Source organism: Sarcophilus harrisii, chromosome 1, assembly GCF_902635505.1.
Source record: "Sarcophilus harrisii chromosome 1, mSarHar1.11, whole genome shotgun sequence".
Taxonomy (NCBI): domain Eukaryota; kingdom Metazoa; phylum Chordata; class Mammalia; order Dasyuromorphia; family Dasyuridae; genus Sarcophilus; species Sarcophilus harrisii.
In genome coordinates, this window is record NC_045426.1 from 315,521,454 (window position 1) to 315,548,430 (window position 26,977).

The following is a 26,977-nucleotide window of genomic DNA, read 5'->3' on the forward strand; positions in this document are numbered from 1 at the left end:
GTTTTGCTGAGGTCAAATAAGAGTTCTTATTGAACACCAACTCCCATGGAGCAATCTGTTTAAAAGTTTTAAACCAGTTTGTCTCCATCCTTTGGACTCTACCCTAGTCAACTTGGTTTAAATTGTATTCTGAGAATTGTCCAGTTGTGCAAAATTCAGTTCAGTAACCTACATGTATCACTTCTCAAAAACTTGCTTAATAATAATAGCTAGCATTTATATAGTATATATTATATGCTAGGCATTGTGCTAAGCATGTTAAAATATTAATTCATTTGATCAGCTTTGTGTTTCTTTCTTTTTTGGTAATATAAGTGCTATATCTATTAGCACACTCCAACAAGGAACAGTAAATATTCTTCCATTTATTTAAATCATTCTTGAAAAAAATAAATTTATTTTTATGTTTCAAATATGCCTTGGTAGGTGGATTCCTAGGTATTTTATACATTTTATATTTGTTCTAAATGTTTAAATTTGTTCTAAATCTATCCTTTGTTTTTTTCTACTTAATAGTATTTTATTTTTCCTCCAATTACATATAAAAATAGTTTTCAGCATTCCTCTTGGTAAGATTTTGAATTCCAAATTTTTGCTTTTCAACAATGCCATGCTTATGCCTATTTCTCAGAATGATTTGTTTAACACATACCATCTGCTTCTTAATATACAATGTGTCTTCTTAAACATCTATTTCTCAAAACATCCATTTCAATACACATCCAGTTTTATCATACAAATTATGGTATAAATAGAATGAGCACTAGACTTGTACTCAAAAGACCTGATTCAAGTTCTGATTCTGCTATTTACTAGTTGTGGGATGTTGACCAAGTTGTTAACCTTCTCTTAGCCTGGAGATATTTGTACCACCTCACTCACTGAGTGATTATGAAGACCAAATGAAATAATGTATTCTATGTGCTATGTAAATATCCCCTATTGTTATGTTTACTCCAAATATCCATCTTTCTCAGTCTATAAAAGCAATGTTCCCTGAGCTTTCTTTTCCAATGAGAATAAGATCTATCTTTACCTAAATCAGTCCTTTTTCCTTTAGGTCCTGCTAGTCTCAGTTTAAGTATTTGTTATTATATACTTATTTATTGTTTCATGAGATTTAAAGACATTTTTATGTTTTTCTCCAACTAGATATTGATATGGCCTATGTTTTCTAATGGCTATGTATCACCTGTTCAGGGCCTAGCATAAGTCTTGGATAAAGGCTTGGATAAGCCTCCTATGAGGATTAATCATAAGGGTTGACAAATCATTTCTAATGGAGCAGTAATGAACTGAACTAGCTATGCCCAGAAAAATAACTCTGGGAGATGACTAAAAACCATTACATTAAATTCCCAATCCCTATATTTATGCACACATGCATTTTTGATTTCCTTCACAAGCTAATTGTACAATAATTCAGAGTCTGATTCTTTTTGTACAGCAAAATAATGTTTTGGTCATGTATACTTATTGTGTATCTAAGTTATATTTTAATATATTTAACATCTACTGGTCATCCTGCCATTTAGGGGAGGGGGTGGGGGGGGTAAGAGGTGAAAAATTGGAACAAGAGGTTTGGCAATTGTTAATGCTGTAAAGTTACCCATGTATATATCCTGTAAATAAAAGGCTATTAAATAAAAAAATAAAATAAAATAAAATAAAAATCATAAGGGTTGAGCAGATGATCCTTCTGGTATGGCCTCAGAAGGGCAGGCAATGTGTAATATAGACATATACCCCAAAAGAACTGATCCTCTAGAAAGATGTGTTACCTTTGGAATTTAATCTTTACTCTAAATATTCCTGTTTGATACTCATTTGCTTTTATATTCTAGTAAAAAGATAGCATGGATCTTTATGTCTTTTATTGGTAGATTATATAAATTCCTATATCTCCTCCCATCTCTCCTTTAATTAGAAAAAGAACTGAGGCAGAGTAGTGGGAGAAGCAGGGAAAAGAAGTAAAGCTCAAAATTAAAGTGACTATGTTTTTAGATCACCTGAGGATTTCAATTATTTAGGAAATTCTGAATTCATTTAGATTTAGGGGATGGTACTTTTCTGATATTTTTCCAGAACTTTTTGTTATAATGGCTTTGTCAAGAAATCATATAATCAAGGTGTTAGAGCTAAAAGAGATCTTGGTGAATCAAGCCCTTAATTTTACAGCTGAGAAAACTGAATGCATGAGACAACTAGGAGTTAAGGATGGTGAGTATACACTGAAGAGTTCAGTCACTGTCTTGGAACCAAACTACATTCTCTTCAAAGGCCTTTTTTAAAAAAAGTTTTATTACGTAAAGATTTATCATGTATCTATCACATAAGTAGTGACCCCTTCTCTTATTATTTTTCTATTCCTGTTACATGAACTAGAAAGAGTATAGCCATGGTCCTCTTGACCCATGAGCCTTTTTTCCCAGGAGAAGTTCAGTTCCTGCTCCCTTGGACTAACCATCATGTCTTTTTCAATTTCTTCATAGACTAGTCCTAACTTTTCCTCCCGATCTTCAAGGGAAATGCTGGCTTCATAGTGTTTTCGGCTCCACCTTTGGAATGTTTCTTCATCCAGTTCTCGGAAGGCCACAGCAAGGGTACGCAAGCCATCCCCGGCAAATTCCTGGAAGACATATGTGTTCCCAGAGAAGGTCAGGACAGAACTAAGTCCTCTGTACAGGAATGATCAAGGGCCAGGATGTTCCACCAGCTGGAAGGAATAACTATTGCATGCTTGAAGAATAGAATCCTGTATTGGGCAGCCTGAGGATTTTAATCTTCCTCACCAACCTCTCAGGAAGATGTTATAGAAATAGAAATAAGTGGCTCACTGTTCTATTTCTATAAGCAAAGGAAGAATTCAATAATGAATTGATAGAGAAGGGAAAGGGAGAGAATCTAGAAGAGACATGGTAGGGTATCTTTGGGAGTTATAGGCAGTTAAGAGGGTAAAAAGTAGCAGCTGGGTCCTTCATGGAGAAAGTGAAGTAGTTATATGAGAGGAGATATTTACCAGAGCTGGAGCTGCCTAAAGGTTTGGCTGTCCCTTAAATATTTCCAACTTTTCCCCTCATAAGCCATCCCATATTTGGATTCATGATGCCAAGGCTATTGTGAGGAGGGACAGACTCCAGAAAATCAGTGTTTCCTACCTTCCCAAAGGTAAAATCAGATTAAAGTGAACTCCAGAGGTAGCCTTGCAGGGTAGTTAGGTCATAAATAGGCATCCTAAGGGAAAGTATAGAAAAGAGGGAGGAAGAATGATCCCTTGAAGATAGGGATATATACACATCCTCATCTATACACATATGAGAGACTCATGTCCTTGTTTCGCACCAACTGAGAGAAGTACTGATACTTCCTTGTATCACTGACCAGAATGATGGTGTGTGTGTGTGTGTGTGTGTGTGTGTGTGTGTGTGTGTGTCCAAAGCAAAAGTATAGTAGGACAGCCTCTGTGAAAAGATAGGAAATTGATAGTAAAATTCCCTTTGAGGCTGAGTCCCTAACTTCTTGGTGGGAAGCAAACATAGCAAATCTGTCTAGGGTATACATACCTTCAGAAACTATTCTCTTTCTGTACTGTGGACATTTTCCTCACTCCACATTTTATCCCAGTGCTTCTGTCTCTCTCATACACACATATATGTGTATATACACACACATACACATATATGAATATGCTATGCTATTCTTCTAATAGGTTATAAACTCCTTGAGGGCAGTAACCAGAGCTTATTCATCTTTCTACACCCCCACACTGCTTTCTGTTATATTCTTCAAACAACACTTAAATATTTGCTGAATTGACTTGTGCTCACCATTCTTTTCACAAAACTCAAAGCTGGAATAGCTCAGATTGTTTGGTCTTCCTCACTTCCATAATACAGAGACAGATATATGTTTGGCTATGCAGATACAGACATATAAAATAATAAACACAAACATACACAGAGCTGCAAAATATACTCATCTTCAGATACATGTTAACAGAGATATACATCATACCCACAGTCACACACACACACACACACACACACACATATATATATATATATATATATATATATATACTTATATAACTATACATAAGTATACATATGTGCATGGACATAGGCTCACCAATTCCCCAAAATACACATCTGTACAAATATGCATGGACTCTCTCACAGAGAAATGCTATGTTAAATACATCATGATCCATACAGGTATACTCACATCCAAGTGTTCCATGGTCACATCCTGAAGGAATCTGCAGGTTGAGTGGAGCAATTCCCAGATGATGGTGTCAGCTCCCTTGCAGAACAAAATCACCTTACCTTTGGGTGTCTGTACTAAGAACAAGTAAAACAAGGGCCATCATGATCTGGTTCTAGTGTGCAAAGGTATCACCCTTCTGGAAAGGAAGAGGGGGAAGGCTTCTGGCTGTAAGATCTAGTGCCAGACTCCCTGACATGGAGCTTGTGAGGTGGTGAGGAAGTTTCTGCCCCAGGTGGATACCTGAGGAGTACAGCCAACACAAGGGGAAAAGTGGATTTCTTAATGGTACCAAGGAATCTTGTCCTTCAAAAGACTCAAGAAAGCATGACAAGTCTTAGTTCCAAGCCATCAATCCCAAAATCTAGAGTGATGTTTGAGTTTACTGAGTAGAAAGTAGAGAGCTACTCCTAAGCTCCCAGGAGATGTGCATTTGCCTTTTTTTCTGCTTTGTGAAAAGCCTGAAAAGTTGGATTTAATGGATATCTTGGGTCTGAGATTAACAAGGCTACTATTGCTATTTGGAGTACCAAGGAGTGGGGGCACCTTTGAAGAATGTGTGGGAGACAGGGGGACAAAGACAGACCCACAGAATATATATGATAAGAGGGACCAGGGCGCCTACCAATCACAGACATCCGTTTTCGTACATTGTTGAAGTCCAGAATAGCTAGGAGTTTATAGACTTTTGTGACCCCCATTTCTATTACAGTGATTGTTTCAGATGTTCGAGAGTGAAACACAAAGCCAAAATTTCTGGCAGCAGTGACAAGAGCTTCTTCATCAGGAGACTGTGCCTGATATACGAGTTCTCCTAGAGAGAAAAAAGGAGAGAGCTAGAAGCATTAAGGATGAACACTGGAGGCATACTTAGGCTGAAGTGATGCTTTGCATGAGTTCTTAAGGAACACAGTTAGTTTTGAAGAATGAGGATGCACCTCAGTTATGAGTCTTTTTCACTCCTACATTCCTAATCTCTATCACCACCAAGAAATTAAGGCTACTTGAGCTACTACTTTCCTAAGTATAGTGCAGCTTATTCACTCAAGTCACAGTAAGGACAGGCTGGATTAACAAAATGTGATCATAAAGCCATGTAACTGATCAGCAAATCTCTCAGAATATAGGATACAGACGCAACTTGAATTCCAGATTATCTACCCACCAATGACATGATTATCCTAAGCTCTGATTCCTTCTTGTCTCAAATACATAAACTGATAAAGACTGAGAAATGGACTCTGGAATACACAGAAGACATAATTTTGATTTGATGTGTTGGCAGCTGTTTCAGTCCAGAACAGAAAACATGATTCACAACCATATTAACTTATATTTATACAGAACTTTAAAATTTATAAAATGCTTTCCTAACAGAGAAAATGTGATGTTAGATACATCATGTAATCAAAGTTTTTTTTCACAGATGAAGAAAGATTTAATAATGTACCAATTGTTAATACATAGCTAGCAAAATCCAGAAACAAGATTCAAATTCATATCTTCCAATTCTAAATTCAGTGCTATTCCCATTATGCCATGTGAAGGACAGAATTGCCAAATGTTGCAGGGGAAGAATCCCTTGAGTCAGTTAATTCTGCAATGACTTGCTCTTTGAATATGGACCTAGAATTATAAGCTCTGAAATAACCACTGCATGCTAAGAGTAGACTAACACAAACAACAAGCAAATGGTAGGGTCCCTGTGCTGATTCTTATACTGTATACATGCTTTTCTGCTGTTCTAGATAGAAATTAATGGATCTTCCTTCACAGTCCATAGTAGCAACAACTGGTTCACCAATAAATAGCACAGTCAAATTTTTGCAGGAAGGACCAAGTTCAACAATGATTTGATAGGGAAGGGAAAGACACAGAATCTAAAGAAAACATCGAGCTCTGAAGGAGACTCTGAAAGAGACATTTTTGATGGTTATTGGACAGCCAGAAGGTACAATGAAGTAGCTGGTCCTGACTCAAAGAAGAAGGGGATGAGAATGTGAAACAGTTATATGAGAATAGGTGTTTCCTAGTGTAGAGTTGCCCAAAGATTTGCTTACCTCTCAGTCATTTCTAACTTTATCTTTGATGAGAAGTCCTGTTTTTATTATTATTATTATTTTATTAAATAACTTTTTATTGACAGAACCAATGCCAGGGTAATTTTTTACAACATTGTCCCTTGTACTCACTTCTGTTCCAATTTTTCCCCTCCCTCCCTCCACCCTCTCCCCAGGATGGCAAGCAATCCTATACATGTTAAATAGATTACAGTAGATCTTGGATACAATATATGTGTGCAGAACCGAACAGTTTTCTTGTTGTTCAGGGAGAACTGGATTTAGAAGGAATAAATAACCTGGGAAGAAGAACAAAAATGCAAGCAGTTTACATTCATTTCCTAGTGTTCTTTCTTTGGGTGTAGCTGCTTCTGTCCATCCTTGATCAATTGAAACTAAGTTAGATCTTGTCTTTGTTGAAGAAATCCACTTCCATCAGAATACATCCTCATACAGTATCTTTGGTGAGGTATATAATGATTTCCTGGTTCTGCTCATTTCGCTCAGCATCAGTTCATTTAAGTCTCGCCAATCCTGTCTATATTTGTCCTGCTGGTCATTTCTTACAGAACAATAATATTCCATAACATTCATATACCACAATTTACTCAACCATTCTCCAATTGATGGGCATTCATTCATTTTCCAGCTTCTGGCCACTACAAACAGGACTGTCACAAACATTTTGGCACATACAGGTCCCTTTCCCTTTTTTAGTATCTCTTTGGGGGTATAAGCCCAGTAGAGACACTGCTGGATCAAAGGGTATTCACAGTTTGATAACTTTTTGGGCATAGTTCCAAATTGCTCTCCAGAATGGCTGTATTTATTCACAATTCCACCAACAATGTATCAGTGTCCCTGTTTTCCCATATCCACTCCAACATTCTGCATTATCTTTCCCTGTCATTCTGGCCAATCTGACCGGTGTATAGTGGTATCTCAGAGTTGTCTTAATTTGCATTTCTCTGATCAATAGTGATTTGGAACACTCTTTTCATATGAGTAGTAATAGTTTTAATTTCATCATCTGAAAATTGTCTGTTCATATCCTTTGACCATTTATCAAGTGGAGAATGGCTTGATTTCTTATAAATTAGAGTTAATTCTCTATATATTTTGGAAATGAGTCCTTTATCAGAACCTTTGACTGTAAAAATGTTTTCCCAGTTTATTGTTTCCCTTCTAATCTTGCCTGCATTAGTTTTGTTTGTACAAAAACTTTTCAGTTTGGTATAATCGAAATTTTCTATTTTGTGATCAGTAATGATCTCTAGTTCTGCTTTGGTCATAAAGACCTTCCCCTTCCACAGGTCTGAGAGGTAAACTATCCTATGTGCTTCCAATTTATTTATGATCTCATTCTTTATGCCTAGATCATGAACCCATTTTGACCTTATCTTGGTCACTTTAAGTGTGGGTCAATGCCTAGTTTCTGCCATACTAATTTCCAATTTTCCCAGCAATTTTTGTCAAATAATGCATTCTTATCCCAAAAACTGGGGTCTTTGGATTTGTCAAACACTAGATAATTAAAGTTATTGGCTGTTTTGTCCTTTGAACCTAACCTATTCGATTGATCAACTAGTCTATTTCTTAGCCAATACCAGATAGTTTTAGTAACCGCTGCCTTATAATATAATTTTAGATCTGGTACAGCTAGGCCACCTTCATTTGATTTTTTTTTTCATTAATTCCCTTGAAATTCTTGACCTTTTGTTTTTCCATATGAACTTTGTTGTTATTTTTTCTAGGTCATTAAAATAGTTTTTTGGGAGTCTGATTGGTATAGCGCTAAATAAATAGATTAGTTTAGGTAATATTGTCATCTTTATTATATTTGCTCGCCCTATCCAAGAGCATTTAATATTTTTCCAATTGGTTAGATCAGACTTAATTTGTGTGAAAAGTGGTCTGTAATTTTGCTCATAAAGTTTCTGATTTTCCCTTGGCAGATAGATTCCTAAATATTTTATATTATCAGTAGTTACTTTAAATGGAATTTCTCTTTGTAACTCTGACTGTTGGATTTTGTTAGTGATATATAAGAATGCTGATGACTTATGTGGGTTTATTTTATAACCAGCAACTTTGCTAAAGTTGTGGATTATTTCTAATAACTTTTTAGCAGAATCTCTGGGGTTCTCTAAGTATACCATCATGTCATCGGCAAAGACTGATAATTTGGTTTCCTCATTGCCTATTCTTATTCCTTTAATATCTTTCTCAGCTCTTATTGCCATAGCTAGCATTTCTAATACAATATTAAATAGTAACGGTGATAGTGGGCAACCTTGTTTCACTCCAGATCTTATTGGGAATGGTTGCAGTTTGTCTCCATTACATATGATGCTTACTGATGGTTTTAAATAGATGCTGCTGATTATTTTAAGGAAAAGTCCATTTATTCCTATACTCTCAAGTGTTTTTAATAGGAATGGATGTTGGATTTTATCAAATGCTTTTTCTGCATCTATTGAGATGATCATATGGCTTTTGTTAGTTTGGTTATTAATATGGCCAATTATATTGATAGTTTTCCTAATATTGAACCAGCCCTGCGTTCCTGGTATAAATCCTACTTGATCATGGTGAATTATGCTGGGGATGATTTTCTGTAGTCTTTTTGCTAATATTTTATTTAAGATTTTAGCATCAATATTCATTAGGGAGATTGGTCTATAGTTTTCTTTCTCTGTTTTCAGCCTACCTGGTTTAGGTATCAGTACCATGTCTGTGTCATAGAAGGAATTTGGTAGGACTCCTTCATTCCCTATTTTATCAAATAATTTATATAGCATTGGGGCCAATTGTTCTTTAAATGTTTGGTAAAATTCACATGTAAATCCATCTGGTCCTGGGGATTTTTTCTTAGGGAGTTGTTTAATTGCCTGTTCTATTTCTTTTTCTGAAATGGGACTATTCAAGCAATTTACTTCCTCCTCTGTTAGTCTGGGAAGTCTATATTTTTGGAGGTAGTCATCCATTTCACTTAGGTTATCAAATTTATTGGCATAAAGTTGAGCAAAATAACTCCTTATTATTTCTCTAATTTCCTCTTCATTGGTGGAAAGTTCTCCCTTTTCATTTTTAAGACTACTAATTTCATTTTCCTCCCTCCTTTTTCTAATCAGATTTACCAAAGGCTTATCTATTTTATTGGCTTTTTCATAGAACCAACTCTTAGTTTTATTAATTAGTTCAATAGTTTTTTTACTTTCAATATTTTTAATTTCTCCTTTTAATTTTAGAATTTCCAATTTAGTATTTGATTGGGGGTTTTTAATTTGGTCTTTTTTTAGTTTTTTTAGTTGCAAGCCCAATTCATTAATCTTTTCTTTCTCTGTTTTATTCAAGTAAGCCTCTAAGGATATAAAATTCCCTCTTATTACCGCTTTGGCTGCATCCCACAAATTTTGGTATGATGTCTCATCATTGTCATTATCTTCAGTGAAGTTATTAATTGTGTCTATCATTTGCTGTTTCACCCAATCATTCTTTAAGATGAGATTATTTAGTTTCCAATTTTGTTGAATGTAGTTTTTATTGCATTGTGATCTGAAAAGAAAGCATTTACTATTTCTGCCTTCCTGCATTTAATTTTGAGGTCTTTATGTCCTAATATATGGTCAATTTTTGAATAGGTTCCATGAACTGCTGAGAAGAAAGTATATTCCCTTCTATCTCCATTCAATTTTCTCCAAAGATCCAACATACCTAATTTTTCTAATATCCTATTTACCTCTTTAATTTCTTTCTTATTTGTTTTGTGATTTGATTTATTTAAATCTGAGAGTGCAAGATTGAGGTCTCCCGCTATTATAGTTTTGTTGTCTATTTCTTCTCGTAACTCTCTTAACTTCTCCTTTAGGAAGTTAGATGCTATACCACTTGGTGCATATATGTTTAATACTGATATTGCTTCATTGTCTATAGTACCTTTTAGCAAGATATAGTTTCCTTCCTTATCTCTTTTAATTAGATCAATTTTTGCTTTTGCTTGATCTGAGATAAGGATGGCTACCCCTGCTTTTTTGACTTCACCCGAAGCATAATAGATTCTGCTCCAGCCTTTTACCTTTACTCTGTATGTATCTCCCCGTTTTAAATGTGTTTCTTGTAAACAACATATTGTAGGGTTCTGACTTTTGATCCAGTCTGCTATCTGCCTCCTCTTTATGGGGGAGTTCATCCCATTCACATTTACGGTTAGAATTACTAAATCTGTATTTCCTGCCATCCTAATATCCCCAGATTATGCTTTTCTTTTTCTTGCCCTCCTTCCCCACTTCCTTAGTATTAAACTTATTGGTCCCACTTGAGTCACCCAGCTCTCCCTCTTTAGTATCCCTCCTTCCTCCCTTTGAATCCCTTCCCCTTTCTTGTACCCTTCCCTTATTACTCTTTTTCCTTTTCACTTTTCCTCTCCCACTTTTTAATGAAGTGAGAGAAGATTCTCTGTAAAACAAATGTGTTAATTATTTCCTTTTTGAGCCAACTCTGATGAGAGTAAGATTCGCACAATGTTCCTCCCCCTCTCTAAGTTCCCTCAGATATGATAGGTTTCCTTTGCCTCATCGACGCATGAAGTTTCCCTCTTTTTATCTTCCCTTTCCCCCTTTTCTGACACTATCCCCTTTCCATTTCTACTTCCCTTTTTTATGCTATATCAGTAAAATCAAATTATACATGTGATTTTTATGTATATCCACAACAGAAATACAGTTCTCAAGAGTTCCTTTTACCTTTTTCTACTTGTCTTGAGTCCTGTTGTTGGAGATCAAATTTTTTGTTTAAGTCTGGTTTTTTCTTTAGAAACAGATGGAATTGCTCTGTTTCATTAAATGTCCATCTTCTTCCATGGAAAAAAATGCTCAGCTTAGCTGGGTAGTTTATTCTTGGCTGCATTCCAAGTTCTTTTGCCTTTCGGAATATCAAATTCCAGGCCCTTCGATCCTTTAATGTTGAGGCAGCCAGATCTTGTGTCACCCTTATTGTGGCACCTTGGTATTTTAACTGTTTTTTCCTGGATGCTTGTAGAATTTTTTCTTTAATCTGAAAATTCTAAAGTTTGGCCACAATATTCCTCGGAGTCTTTATTTTAGGGTCTTTTTCAGAAGGTGTTTGATGGATTCTTTCCGTCGCCTATTTTACCTTCTGGTTCTATTACTTTGGGGCAGTTCTCTTTAATAATTTCCTGTAAAATAGTATCTAGGCTCTTTTTGTCATCATATTTTTCGGGTAGTCCGATGATCTTTAGGTTTTCTCTCCTTGATCTATTTTCCAGGTCCATTGTTTTTTCAAGTAAATATTTTTCTTTTTTTTTTTTCCAATCTTTCATTTTTTTGGTTTTGCTTGACTGATTCTTCCTGTCTCAAAGAGTCAGTCATTTCTATTTGTTCAGTTCTGATTTTTGGCGTGTTATTTTCTTAATTAGCTTTTTTTACTTCTTTTTGTATCTGTCCGATTGAGTTTTTAAATGAGTCATTTTGCTCTATGGAATTTTTTTCCATTTCACTAATTTTTTTTTTAGTGAGTTATTTTCTTTCTCCAATTCACAAATTCTGTTTCCCTGCACATCTTGGGAGTTTTTTACCTTTTCCAGTTCACATTTCAGGGAGTTGTTTTCTTTTTCCACTTTGTCAAATTTTTCTTTTAATGAGTTATATGTCTTTTCTGTACACTCTTGCATAGCTTCTCTTTCCTTTCCCCATTTTTCTTCTAGTTCTCTTTTAAGGTTTTTAATAGTCTCTTCTAGGAGAGCCTTTTGTATTGGGGACCAACAATTGTCTGGAGACTGTCTGCTATTAGTCTCTTCAGGGTTGAAAAGCTGTTCTCTTTCTGAGTAGAAACTATCAATTGTCCTTTTGATTTTCTTACTCATTTTGTTAAAGCCTGTAGGGTCTGCCTTCAGGGCCAGGAGGTTACCAGCTTCCTCTGCAGAACAGTGAGAGATGTATGGAGGGGTAGCTGTCCTGCTAGCTGGCTGCAAAAAGCAGTAAGGTACTAGAGTGCTCTGGGAAAGAGTTCCCCACCTGGAAGTAACTCAGGCCTGCAGGGCAGAGCTGGGAAAGTGCCCTGCAAAGAACCCCTGCTGTGTGAGATAATGACTGCCCTGGGGCTAGACGCTGAGCAGTGAGAGTTTCACTATCCCAAGTCAAATCCTGCCCTGAGGCTGTGGGTATTAGCAGTTGAGCAGTGAATGGATTTTCAGGGACCAGAAGTGTCTCTGCTCCAGGAAACACAGTACTGTTGGGGAAGTCCTATTGCCCCAGGCCGAGCCCCCCACTGTGCAGGTTAGAGGCTGCCCAGGCTGTGCCCCCCTGCCGTGTAGGTTTGTAACTGCCCCCACAAAAGCCCCGAACTGCAGGATGTAGCTGCAGGGCTGTGGTTCAGTCTCGTGAGTCACTAGTTTGAGTAGCTACAGCCAGTGTTAGGTTCTGGCATTTTTTTTAGAGTACTCTCTGTTCCAGGCTTTAATTTCTCTGCCAGTTTACTGCTTTGTAATTAAGGCAGAGCAGTTAGCCTATAGCAGAGTGGTCTCTATAACTTCTCTAGCCACAGAGATCACCCCTGCCCCTGGTCTGCTCAGGATGCTAGCCTCTCCCTGCCTGCGCTGGTCTGTTTCTGGCCCCTCAGGACAAACCTTTCCTGGCGATCTCCCAGAATGACTTCAGCTGGTAAGTTGTATGCTTCTTATCTTCATGAATTTAAGCAGTGAAGAGCTATTTCTGAGGCTAGATAAAATAGTTGGTTATGAGAGGAGCTTAGAAAGTCGCGTGTGCCTTCTCCGCCACCCTGGCTCCGCTCCTCAGAGAAGTCCTATGTTTTGACCTATGAAGACAGGCCTTATAAATATCCACAGGCTAGTTCTACTGAAACAGCAAGCTGCCAGACCTCTAGCTAGCTGGGTTGGTGGTAGCCTTGGTCCCAGCCACAGATACTGTAAGGAGTCTGAGTAGAGGAAAATTGAAGGAATCTCTACTGATAATTACACTGTGCTGTGGACAAGTGGCCCTGGGACAAGAAGGAACCAGCACACACCTGGGAAGGCAAAAGGAGTGGGGAGGGGTGCTACTGGCTTTGGGGACTTTGGTTTTGTATTCCAAGCCAGAGGAAAAAACTGAAGGAACACTAAATTAAAAAAAAAAGTAATCAGGCAAAGGAGAAAGAATTATAACCATGGAAAATTACTATGGGAATAGGGAAGACTGGGGCTTATTTTCAGAGGAGGAGTTAAAAATGCCTTTCTTATCCCAAAGAGTAACATTAAATGGTTACCTGCTCTGAAAGAATTCATAAAAGAGCTAAAAAAAAAAAAACCTTTAAAAATAAAATTAAAAATCAAAATCCCAAAGAGAGATTTGGGAAAAACTTAAAATAAAGAGATAATCCAAGAAAAACAAGAAGATTATAAAAGTTAACCAACAGAAAAGGAGATACAGAATTTTAAGGACGAAAACGAGTTGCTGAAAATTAGAATTGGGCAAGGGGAAGCCTGTGAAATTATAAAAGATCAAGAAATAATAAAACAAAATATAAAAATGCAAAAATAGAAAAGAATTTCATGAGAAAACTGATCTAGAGAACAGGTCAAAAAGAGAAAACATGTTTTTTTCTTTCTCATTTTTTTCTCTTTTGATCTGATTTTTCCTGTGAAGCATGATAAATATGGAAATATGTTTAGAAAAATTGCACATGTTTAACCTATATTAAAGGGAAGGATTCTGGAAATATGGCAGAGTAGGTTGGTAAATTTTAAGCTTTCCATATCTCTCCCCACAAATAGAACAGATTTGCACCTCAGGGTGAACACAGACTGGTAAAAAAATCAAGAAGACTTGGGGCAGAATAGGATTCCTCCAGGTATAATGGGAAGAAGATCTGAAGAAAGACCCTGGGTCAGGGATTAATCTGAGGGAAGTGCAAACATTTCAGGCTAGCTCTGTAGAAACACCAGATGGGTAGTACTGGGGCTGGCTGGGTTAGACGAAGCTCAACAGGAAGCATAGAAACTTTCACCTCCCAGACTGTTTGTGGAGTTTGTGGAGACAGAGTCTCTCTGTCTTCCTGAACTCAGACGGAACTTTGGCTGATTAGGAATGCCAGGCCCATCACTGCTGCAGAGATGCAGCCCTGGGCAAGAAGGAACCAGCACACCCATGAGTGTGAAGGCACTGTGGCAAAGACACTGTTGGATGCAGTCACTTGCTGAAGGGTGGAGCTCTTGATTTGGGGTTCTAGGTCAGAAGGGAGAACTGAAGTGAAGCTAGAGGCACCATCCCAACCCCCCAACTTCACAATTAGAGTTGTTTATGCTAATACTTTTCATCTAAAAAAAATAATGAATTGGTAAAAAAGAAAGAACCCCACCACAGAAACTTACTGTGGGAACAGAGAAGACCAGGATTCATTTTCAGAGGAGGAATGAAGTAAAAAAAGCTTCTACCCCAAAGAGTAATATAAAATTGCTTCCTGCCCAGAGAAAAGTTCTAAAAGAACTCAAAAAAGAATTTAAAAATAAAACGAGAGACACTGAAGAAAAACTAAAAAAAATACAAGAAAAACAAGACTGTAAAAAAAAAAAGTTAATTAGAAAAGGAGATACAAAGTCTCAAAGATGAAAATGACTGGACAAGGAAAAACCAGCGGAGCTATGAGAGACCAAAAAATAACAAAAAGAATGAAAAAATAGAACAGAGTGTGAAGCATGTTATAAGAAAAACAACAGATCTGGAGAACAGATCTAGAAGAGAAAATATAAGAATAATTGAACTGCTGGAAAGTTGTGACCAAAAAAAGAACCTTGACCCAATAATACAAGAAATAATTCAAGAAAAATGTCCTGGAGTGACAGAATAGGAGGAGAAAGTAGAAATAGAAAAATTCACTGATCACCACTTCAATGAGACACTTTATGGAAAACACAGGAATATTATTGCTAAATTTCAAAACCCTCATCAAAAAGAAAATTTTGCAAGAAAGAAGAAAAAAAAAAACAATTCAGATACACTGAAGCTACAATTTGAATTGTATAGGACTTATTAACAGCCACAATAAAAGACTGCAGATCCTGGAATCCTATCTACTGACTATCAAAAGAACTAGGCCTGCAGCTAAAAATATTATATCCAGTAAAATTATCTAGAATATTGAATGAGAAAAATGAACATTCAATAAACTTGCAGATTTCCAGGACTTTCTATCAACCAAACTCAAACTTGATAAAAAATTTGACATAACCTATATTGAATTACTTGTTATCTAGGGGAGGAGTAGGTGAGGAGGAAGGGAAAAACATTTGAAACATAAGGTTTACAAGGATGAATGTTGAAAACTAGCTTTGCATGCATTTTGAAAAATAAAAAGTTATTTAAAAAAGAAAAAATATAAAAATAACTGGACTATCTGAAAGCTATGATAAAAAAAGAATCGTATAATACAAAATAATACAAGAAGTGGGGCAGAGCCAAGATAGTGGAGAGGACACACACTTCATTCTAAGCTCCCCTTGTACCTTTACTACTAATTACCAAATTCAGCCTCTGAACTAGTGCTGGACTGCTAAAATCCACAAATACTGTGAGTACAACAAATTACCAGCTGAAGATAATTTGGAAGATTGCCAGAAAAGTTCTGTGTTGATCAGGCAGGAGGAGGCCAGCACAGGTAGGAGAATGCAAAGGCTAGCAGGCTGAGCAGACTGGGGAGTGGGGATGGTCTCCACTGGTGGAGATTTTGCAGGGAAGACTCTACCACCGGTTGGCTGCTCTGCTTTGGTTGCAAAGCAATAGATCAGCAGAGAAGTTACACAAACGCCAAAGGTAGAGTGTACCCCAAAACCCCAGAGCTTAACAAGACCTGGATACACCCACCCAGCACTGGAAGTGACTCAGCACAGACCATAGCACATGTGCAACTGCATTCTGCAGCACGGGTTTTTTGCCCAGGGCAGTAACACTTTTGCACAGCAGAGGTGGGAGGGTCTGCCCAGAACTGCCATAGCACAGCCTCTCTTCCCAGGGCAGTAACTCTTCTGCTGCAGAACTCTTCCCAGGGCACTTCCACAACTTGGCCGCTCTTTGCAACCCGTTTGCAGGATTGCTAAAATCTTAAATAAAATATTAACAAAAAGATTACAGAAAATCATCCCCAGGAAAGTATGCCATGACCAAGTAGGATTTATACCAGGAATGCAGGGCTGGTTCAATATTACGACAACTGTTAGCATAACTGACTATGTCAATAATCAAATTAACAAAAACCATATGATCAGCTCAATAGATGCAGAAAAAGCATTTGATAAAATCCCAACATCCATTCCTATTAAAAAACACTTGAGAGTATAGGAATAAATGGACTTTTCCTTAAAATAGTCAGTAGCATCTATTTAAAACCATTAGTAAGCATCATATGTAATGGGAATAAATTGGAACCATTCCCAATAACATCAGGAGTGAAACAAGGTTGCCCCCTATCACCATTACTATTCAATATTGTACTAGAAACACTAGCTTCTAGAAACTAGAAATGTTAATTGGTCAACCAGCTATCTGGGGGAGGTGGTGGGGGGAAGAAGGAGAAAAACTGAAACACAAGGTTTTGCAATTGTCAATGCTGAAAAATTACCCAGGCATATATCTTGTAAGTAAAAAGCTATAAAAAATAAATATGTATACATATATTGGATTTAGCATATATTTCTACCATGTTTAACACATTACTTGCCATCTAGGGGAGGTGGTAGGGGAAAGGGAGGGACAATTGGAACACAAGGTTTTGCAAGGATTAATGTTGAAAAATTATCCATGCATATGTTTTGAAAATAAAAAGTTTTAATTAAAAAAATATTTAGAGCAATGGCATCATTTCAATGGCAACATTAGAGAAGCAGTGTCATACAGTAGAAAGAGCATTAAGCCAAAAACCAAAAGATAGAAGTTCCATTATTTTCTGATTCTTATGAGCTATATTACTTGGAGCAAATCATTTAACTTTTGTATTCTTCAATTTCTTAATCAGTAAAATGGAAATAGTAATGTCTATTTCTTGTACCTCATCAGGCTAATATAAAAACTAAATGAAATGAATAGGAAAGCATTTTGAAAATTAGGTTTTACATAAACGGGAGGCATTAATAATAATATTACTATTATTGTTTCTCCATGTAAACCCTATTCTAATACTTCATTATATTACTGAGATAACACTCTGCTCTTGAAGACTGTGCTGGTTCAAGGCTTTATTTAGTTGCAAAGGTTATATCAGGTTCAAGGCTTTATTTAGTTGCAAAGGTTTCCAGTATGGAGAATAGTAATTGAAATTGTGAGTCTTAGTTTCCTTACCTGTAGAATAAATGAAATAACACTGGCACTATTCTACTTAACAGGCTTGTAGTGAGAAAATCCTTTTTAAACCTTAAAGCACTATTATTATTATAATTTCAGTAATGGATTCTCTGTCTCACTGTCTCTGTCTCTGTCTCCTCTGAAGACAGTGTAGGTTCAAAGAGTTTCATTACCAAAAGGTTCATTGACAGTTCGTTGTTGTTTTCAGCCAGAAAAACTCATTAAGGCATGGAGAAGAGAATATCAGGAAATATTGTGACTATACTGAAGAAATCAAAGATCCTTTAAATGTAGTACTAAAATAAGCATAGTTATTATTGTTAATAACTCACATTTGTATGTCAGTCTAAGGTTTATAAAGAACCATACAAGTAGGTAATCTCTAAATGTGACACTTTGAAGGATGAAGTCTCATTGCTTTACAATGCCATACTGTACATGTTTCAGATAAAGATTGGATAAAAGATTGCTAAAATATGATGGAGACGTAATAAGCTCCTCTAAGAAATTAATATGTTTAGGGAAGCATTTAAATTCTGAAATACTATCAAGGAGAGCAATCTTGAACCATCTCCCGATGTCTCCACAATAGATAGGATCTTTAAATGGAGGGACTGATTTTGAGAACTCAAAGCTTGGCCCCATGAACTTTGTAACTGATTATATAACCTCGCGTCCCAGCCCTTCTCTTACCTTCCTCTTTCTCTTCTGACATCACTGTGTGACAGAGCGAGAGGGAGAGAAAAAAAAGGTGGACCATTATATCTCCTTTTTTTACTGCTTCTGCCAAACTCTTGTCATAAAATGAAAACTTGGGGTCAGCCAGTTTATTGTAGGAGAAGTCAACCTTCTCTGTTTCCTACAACACAAGGGCAAGAACAATCATTCCAGCAGCTACTGTTAAGCTCTTTTAGGGAAATGTCTGGATTCTTTAGTTTATCTAGACACTCTAGTTTTTAGGTCTGGGGAGACGTTTCCTACTGGGCTCTCTTACCACTTTCTAAGTCTTATAGTTCAATTCTAGTACCCTGCTCTATCATCCCACTGTTTCAGGGACCTGGTAAACCTTTTAACTTTTCATTACATCCTATCCTTCCTCTATTAGAACTATTCTAGTAACCATCTCCTGTCTCTCTTTTGCATTTTCAATCTTTCCTTCTCTACCAGACCCTTCCCTTCTACAAGATTTTCTCGCTACTAAAAATTTTAGCTGCTATCCCTAGAGCTGCTGTCTTGTCATTCTCCTTCCCATTAGTTTTTTTTTTAGAAAGAATAATCACTACAACTACTTTTTGATCCATTCACTCCTCTACCCTTTATGCCCACTATAAAAAAACACTCGAATAACCACTGATTATTATCCTAATCAACATATCCCAAGACTTTGTTAGTCTTCATTCTTTGCAGCATTTGCCACTGGTGAACACTTCTCTCTTTCATTAAGTTGCTCCACTAAGTTTATTCTCCCCTTTCTGATCACTTTTTCTGGTTCCTCACTCATGAGTTTTCATTTCAGTCCTGTGTTTGGCCTTTTCTCCACTGTCATATAGTCTTCTTCAGAGATCATTCATCCCCTAAACTTCAGCTATCATCTCAATCTGTATTCCTTGCCTTGGCCTTTCTTGAATTTCAGCTCTGCAAAGGAGCCTGCCTGCTGGACAGCTCCACTGCATATACTGTCTGATGATAACTCAAATTCACCATGATTTAATCAGAATTAATCTTTTCTCCACAAATCAGCTTCACTTTACTTCGTTATTACTTACAACAATACCATTAAGCTTAAACATCTAGAATTATGACCGATTTTTGTCTTTCCCTCATTTCTCAAATCTTTCCTTTTCCCCAATAATTTCAACACCTTCCCCTATTAAATATAGATTCCCTTTTGTTCCATACACATTTCCATTTTTGTATCTTTTTTTCATGCTTTTTTCCCATTTGAAATGCCTTTCCTTCCCCACCCATTCAAATGTTATTAATCTTTTAGGACATAGCTCATATTTTAACTCCTCCTTTCTTGACCACTTAGATCCACAGAGTTGTCTCTATTCTTAACTTCTAACATTGTCTATACTATTATATTAATAATGTTATCTTTTCTTATTTAACTATTTGCTGTGAATGACTCTCTTCTCTCCAGATTATAATCTCTGTTAGAAGGTACTTTTTCTTTTTTTCTGTTTTATGCATGGGACACATTTAATGACTTGCAGTAAAATATTGATCTCTTCTTTTTTTTTCCTTTTTGGAATATTTTTGGGATATGTATAATCATGTCACAAGGCCTTTGGTGGCACAGATTAGTGAGATCCAATCTCATTATCATGGGATCTAGTGTCAGGGGGGTAGGTCGGCATTAGGAAGACAAAGTGGTATGTGTGTGCCTATGTCGTGTAGTGGGACATGTACTCATTTCAGGGAATAGGCCTGTGTCAGGGGGTCATTTTATAATATGTTGGCATAGGCCTTGAAATTTACATGTGAATTTCTCCAGGAACCATGATGTCATCTCTCACCTCTGTGATTTCCATCTTTTGTCCAGTCATATCGTAGACATCACCTGTTGGGAAATGGACTTTGGATGTCATTCTGACCCAGAGTTATATGCCAGACATCTTGCAACCCAGCCCAAATATCTAATCAAAAAATCAAGTAACAATGTGTTACAAATTGCCTGGAAGAGGGTAAACAAATCTAAAAGAGAACCTGTAAGCCTCTGCACATGATTCTTTCATTCCTAGATCTTGAAGTGCTTCATTCGCACTTAAACCTCGCTTAAAAATTGTCTCCTTTTTCTCCCTTCCTAAAGTCTGGTCTATTATATCCTGCTTTCTAGAGCCCCCAAGCTGGGGTAACAAAACGTACCGTTGCTTTCTCGAGCCCCCACATCGGGGTGATTAAAATATACCTTCTTAGTGGAGAAGTGATGAGGCGAGACTCCCAAGGATGTGGGAAAATGGAGTCCGTTTATTTCAAGGGCTTTCCCCTTTTTATTATAATGTAACAAAAACAACTCTGAGCATGTAGGACCATGTAAACAACTTGCTATTGTAGTTTGCCACCTGCTATCCCTTTGCTTCAATCTCAACACAGGTCATCACTGCCCCCTGACTTCTCAGGAAGGCCGAGAGCCCTTAGGGGAGATGGGGAACTGAACCAGACATTGTCAGCAGATTCCCTCTGGGCTGAAGGGTCTCATACCTCACCCAGAGTTCCCCCACTGATTGTGACCCTCTATACTGGTCATTAATTGGAGGAGGAGAATTAGGGCCCCAGTTCTGCTCCTTTTAGTGAAAGTGAATGAACAACTGGGAAATAGGTGGCACCAGTAGCATGTTTCTTAGTAACTGCAGAACATGCATAAGATCAATTCTTAGGGACAGTTTAGAGACAATATAGGTATGCACTAGAGGAGATGGCTTCCAAGTTTGTTCTAATTTTATCATCTTATATTTCCCTAACTAAGAAAGTTTCTGTTAGTAACTATACAATGAGTGAAGATGCCACAAAGATACAATTCTGGATAGGATTAATCTATAGAATTTATTAGTGATTTAGGTCTTCAAAGGGGTTACAAGTATTCAGAGGAGGAGTGTAGCTAGTACACAAACAATCTGGTATAGATGGCAAAATTCTGGACTTAAAATAATAAATAATTGACTTCAAATCTGGCCTGTACTTTTTTTTGTCATTTTTTTCATAAGCTGAATAACTATGGAAATTGTAAAAGGGGGATAACAACTGCAGTTACCTATATCACAGGGCTATATCAAGGCTTATATAAAGCAATGTATGTAAAACACTTTTGTTCAGTTGTTTTTCAATTGTGTCTAATTCTTCATGACCCCATTTGGGGTTTTCTTGGCAAAGATTTTGGAGTGATTTGCCACTTCCTTCTTCAGTTCATTTTACAGATGAGGAAACTGAGGCAAACAAAATTAAGTGACTTGCCCAGGATCATACAGTTAATAAGTGTCTGAGGACAGATCTGAACTCAGGAAGATGAATTTGAATCTGACTCCAGGTTAGGCACTCTATCGACTGCACCACCAGGACTTTACAAACTTCAAGAAGTCGTATAAATGCCAGTTATTATTATTTTCCTGAAAGGCAATCTAGTGTAGTGGAAGAGCATGGACTTAGAATCAAAAGAGTTTGAGTTCAAATACCACTTCAAATCCCAGCCTAATAGTTGTGTGATCATAGATGAGTTATCTTTGATGACACTTCTGAATTTCAGTTTTCTCATGTTTAAAGAAGGAGATAATAACACCTTTAGTATCTGGCTCAAAGAGTTATGAAGATCTGATAATTTAATAATAATAATGATGATATATTTGTGGTATTTTGCAAACCTTAAGGTGCTATATAAATGTCATATATAATTATTAGATATATTCAGAACAAAGCAGAATTGTAGCAGCACAAAGGAAATATGAAGATGCAAATCTAGAAATAGTTCCATCCCAAATGTTCAATGGTCTTTTTGTGCCCAACTCGTGGTAGAGCCTTTTGAGTTCATACAGGACTGAGCAGCCACACACTGTACCTCGATCTCAACACTGTAATGTCATTGGTCCTTTTTGAGTATAAAAAACAATGACCTTTGACTAATTAGGGGACAAGTCTAGATGTTCTCTGTGATGGAGATGGGTCTTATATTCATTACAATAATATCTCCTGACTCTTCATCTGTCTTAATAATAATAACAATCATTTACAGTGCCTTAAAAATTTGCAAAGCATTTTACATACTTTATTTTATTTGATCTTCATGAAAATCATGAGAGTTAGATAATGCAAGTATTATTATTCAACCTTTGATTTTGTCTGAGACATTAATTAAGAAAATACTTATTTCTCTCAAAATACGTACACACCTTGGCCAAAAATGATCCATCAGAGGCAATCAGTACAAGATCTAGATTGGTAGGAATACAAGAAAATATTGGAATGCTCTGATTTGTGCCTATTCTTTTGTCATTTTTTTTTTAATATGAGGTCTCCTTCCTACTAAAAAAGATCATTGTTCATAGACATTTAAAGGAAGGAGCCTTACATGCCTTACACACACACACACACACACACACACACACACACACACACACACACACACATTATATATTTATATATTTTGGAAATATGGAATGATCACAAAAGCCACAATTTATAAAATCAAGCAATAATGTCAGAGTCACTGATCCTCTTCCTACCTTTCCATACTGTTCCCTTTTAGTTGCTTCCCCCAGGACTTAGTCCATGGAAGAATTCAGAGAAGGGTGGCTGTAGAGATGTGCTTTCTTTGCCACATGAAAGGATTAAAGGTAGAGCTAGATTTCATTTGGAGCACATGCAATCATTTAAATTTACTGAGTTTAGGGTTGGATGATTTATAAAGAATATTAATATCATGCCAGATTTTTATCATACCCAACAATAACTTGGTAACAAATGTTTTCTGATAGAAATTAAGTTGTGTATACCGTATGACCGCCCATTAATGGAACACTTGATGAAAACCATGATATTCTGAGTCAGTGTCCCCGTCTTGTCAGAGAACACATATTGGATCTGGCCTAGTTCCTCATTCAGAGTTGTGGTATGGGCCTGGGCTGGTGTGTTATATGGGATGTAAAACATTTTTCGGTCCCAGTTGATATAGAAGCTGTTGCCCAATCGTATTATCTCTACACTGTGGAGAAATGAAGAGAGAGAACTCTGGTCAGTGTGGGATGGAAAGTCCTGCTTCAGGGCTCCTTTAAAGATAGCAGAGGGGGCACATGTAAGACCCAGGGAAATCTAAACCTGCTCAACAAAAACTCAGAGAAATGTCCAAATCCAACAAAATTTCTAGAAATAACATGAAAAATAAAATTTGAGAACCAATGAGAAAAAAAACCTATATAATTCAATATTCTGCATTATAAGAGAAACAAAGGAAAAACTTCAACAATGTGCAATATCGAGATCTCCAAGGAATGTTGAATGAGAAGCTTAAGTGGATAAATAAATAAGTGCTAAATAATAAAAAGTTATAATTCACTCCAAAAACTTTTGAGAAAAATTGTAAACAAACTTACTTTAATACTTCAAGAATCTGTGATTTCATTGGTATATGTTCCCTTTCATTGACCCAGATTGCAAAGTATCTATGCCTTAGATGGTCTTCAAGAATTGCTGTGACTGAAAAGTTTATCACCAAGCAACCAGTCTAGTGATGAAACTCTCTGAATCTAGTTAGGCTGGTCCTCAGACAACATAATCTGTCAAAAGACTTATACATAAAGTCTTTGAAGTTTGGTAGAACCTTACATAACTTCATGTCAGTGGCATAATCCTTTGAGAACTCAGTCATCTCCTGCCACAATATTTTTTCTTTAATTTAATATTTGATGGAGGAAAGGGAAAACGATGTAGGAGAACTAAAGATAATTGGAATCAGCAAAAGACAGAATGAAGAAATTGAGTAAAGAACAACAAAAATTAAGGGAAATTTTAGCAAGCTGGCCAAAAAAGTAGTTGTGACTAAGTCCAGCTTTCCTGTACCACCTCAAAACAAAGACATATAAATCTTGAAATAAAATAATAACAACAACAAAGAAAAGATGAGGGAAGAAAAAAAATCCTTAGAAGACAAAATCTCATAGGAAATCTAACAGAAGAAAAAATGGAATTCCAATGCAATGAATAAATACTACAGAGTTAAATTAAGAAAAAAATCTCAAGAAGAACAGATCATGGCTATTATGACAACTATACCTCTAGAAGACAAAATGGACATCCATACTGCAAGAATCCCCAGAATAGTTTAAAATTTGCTCAAGGAAGAATTTTAAAAGAACACAATAATTGACAAGGCAAAACAGATGGTGGAAAATATCAATGAAGGAGTATACCTTCTAAAGAGTAAGAATAGTTAAAGGAGGAAAAACAATTCACATATGTAAGAAATAAATAAAACAAAATTATAAAAGAGTGGCAAGAAACCCAAAAGGTGAGTTAGACATTATGTAGCCCAAAGACCAACTGCAAGGCTGTTAGAATATGGCATATGATTAGATTTTAAAGGATTTTAGAGAGAAAGAATACTTCTGGAGCAAAAATAAATGAGGAGGCCAGAGAGCATAGTCTGGTTTGTCTGGAACATGGTACACATATTAGAGTAGTACAACATAAATCTGGAAAGATAAGGTAATGCCAACTTTGGGATGATCTGAATGCCAGGCAAATGAAAATGAATTTTACTTGGTAGGCAGTAGGGAGCTCCTGAGAGTTCTGAAAAAAAAAAAGGACATAATCATATCTCTTCCTGAGGAAGAATAATCTGGCATGGTATGGAGGATGGCACTGAATAGGGAAAAGAAAGACAGGAAGAATTACTGGGAACATAAAGGAGGGGACAGACACAAGAGACATTTTGAGATGTGATAAGACTTGATAAGATGGTATTAGTACTGTAACTAGAAGCACACTAAAACTGTAGGAGGCAGGTGGATTATTTTGTGAATAATAATAACATCCCTCTGCCATGTGTGAGTGCTATAGCTGGAGTATATTTAAGGAAAAAGAAGGGAAGCTACTATTTCCAGTGGCTGTCATCCTTAGTATGACTCTGTAAGCAGTGTTTGACAGTATAATGAGTTGACCTAAGGAATATGTAGAGAAGAACATTGCTAAAGCTCTGTGGTTAGGTATCCTAAGGAATATTTCATTTTACACTAATTTTGTGAACTCCATTAGTGCACTGACCTATGGGGAAGACAGTTGTGGAGTGAGCATGAGAAGGAATGAGAATGTAAATGTGAACCAAAGCAGGAGCAGGAGTGGTTTATAAGAGAATAGAAAACTAAATCATCTGAGTGTTATTGGTCTGGGGCTGGGGATAAGGAAGCTACTGGGAACTTGAGATGGGAAATCTTTTGCAATGGCTGCTAATACACAAAATCATTAACAGTAGAGAAAGATCACTAAGGGGACGTAAGAGACCACATTGAATTATGCAGTATAAATTTATGAGTAAAATGAAATCAGCTCAGTTTTTTATTAGGTGATGATTAAGAATCTAAGATCAGGGTAGCAGAATCAGATATGGGCTATCTCGGTCAAAGGATAACGGGATTCCAGGAGGGAGACTAAGATGCTATCTGGGAAAGTCAATGAGAGGGTCTTAATCACAACGGATCAGCAACCTAGACCTCTGGTCCTTACTGAGACAGTCTCCAGTCCCACTGAAGAAGGGGGACTGCCAATCTGGTAAATCAGACTACTGCCTGGAGAGAGAAGATAGGGTTACCCTGCTGTGAGCAAGACACCAAATACAAGGCGCTTCTGTGCTCAAAGCCCAGGCTCAGAATGGCACAAGAAGTTTGGACAGCACCATCTATACTCCAGGAGCAGAGCTCAACCTTCAAAATAGGAAGGAAGGAAGGAAGGAAGGAAGGAAGGAAGGAAGGAAGGAAGGAAGGAAGGAAGGAAGGAAGGAAGGAAGGAAGGAAGGAAGGAAGGAAGGAAGGGGAGGAAGGAATGGGAGGAAGGAATGGGAGGAAGGAATGGGAGGAAGGAAGGAATGGGAGGAATGGGAAGGAAGAAAATGAGAAAGAAACAGAAATGAACCTTAACCATAGAAAGCTACTATGGAGACAGGGAAGACCAAGACATCAACTCAGAAGAGAACAAAATGGCCACATGGGAAATCTTAAAGGATGACATGAATTGGTCTCAAGCCCAAAAAGACTTTCTTGGAGATGCTCATAAAGGATTTTAAAAGGCAAATAAGACAGGTAGAAGAGGAATTGGGAAAAGAAACAAGAGATATGCAAGACAGAGTCAACAGCTTGGAAAAGGAAAGACAAAAATTCAGTGAAAAAAACAATTCTTTAAAAAATACAATTGGCCAAATGTAAAAAAAAAAATCCACTTAAGAAAATAACACTTTAAAAAACCAAATTAATCAAATTGAAAAAGAAATACAAAAGCTAACTAAAGAAAATCATACATTAAAAACTGGGCAAATGGAAGCTAATGACTCTATGAGACATTACGAATTAGTCAAACGAACTAAATAGAATGAAAAACGGAGAAAACATAAAATACCTCATTGGATAAACAACCTATCGGGAAAATAGATCCAAGAGAGACAATTTAAAACTTATTGGTCTTCCAGAAGGCCACGACCAAAAAAAAAAAAAAAAGACCCCAGATAGCATTCTTCAAGAGATCATCAAGGAAAATTCTATTGATACACTAGAACCAGAGGACAAAATATTCACTGAAAGACTCCATTTGATCACCTCTGGAAAAAGA

The 26,977-nt window shown here is 36.7% G+C and overlaps 1 protein-coding gene across 6 annotated transcripts in view; it reads right to left on the reverse strand.

The window, feature by feature from the left end:
• Nucleotides 1-26,977, reverse strand: part of LOC100918706 (phospholipid-transporting ATPase FetA-like) — a 148,011-nt gene that overhangs the window by 21,353 nt on the left and 99,681 nt on the right. For all 6 annotated transcript variants that reach the window (XM_031945384.1, XM_031945382.1, XM_031945379.1 and 3 more), the window contains 6 exons: nucleotides 23,158-23,366; nucleotides 20,191-20,234; nucleotides 18,365-18,530; nucleotides 4,889-5,077; nucleotides 4,225-4,340; nucleotides 2,465-2,629 (listed from right to left, as the gene is read on the reverse strand). In XM_031945384.1, coding sequence (XP_031801244.1) covers nucleotides 2,465-2,629; nucleotides 4,225-4,340; nucleotides 4,889-5,077; nucleotides 18,365-18,530; nucleotides 20,191-20,234; nucleotides 23,158-23,366 — 889 coding nt within the window. The remainder of the gene's footprint in view (nucleotides 1-2,464; nucleotides 2,630-4,224; nucleotides 4,341-4,888; nucleotides 5,078-18,364; nucleotides 18,531-20,190; nucleotides 20,235-23,157; nucleotides 23,367-26,977) is intronic.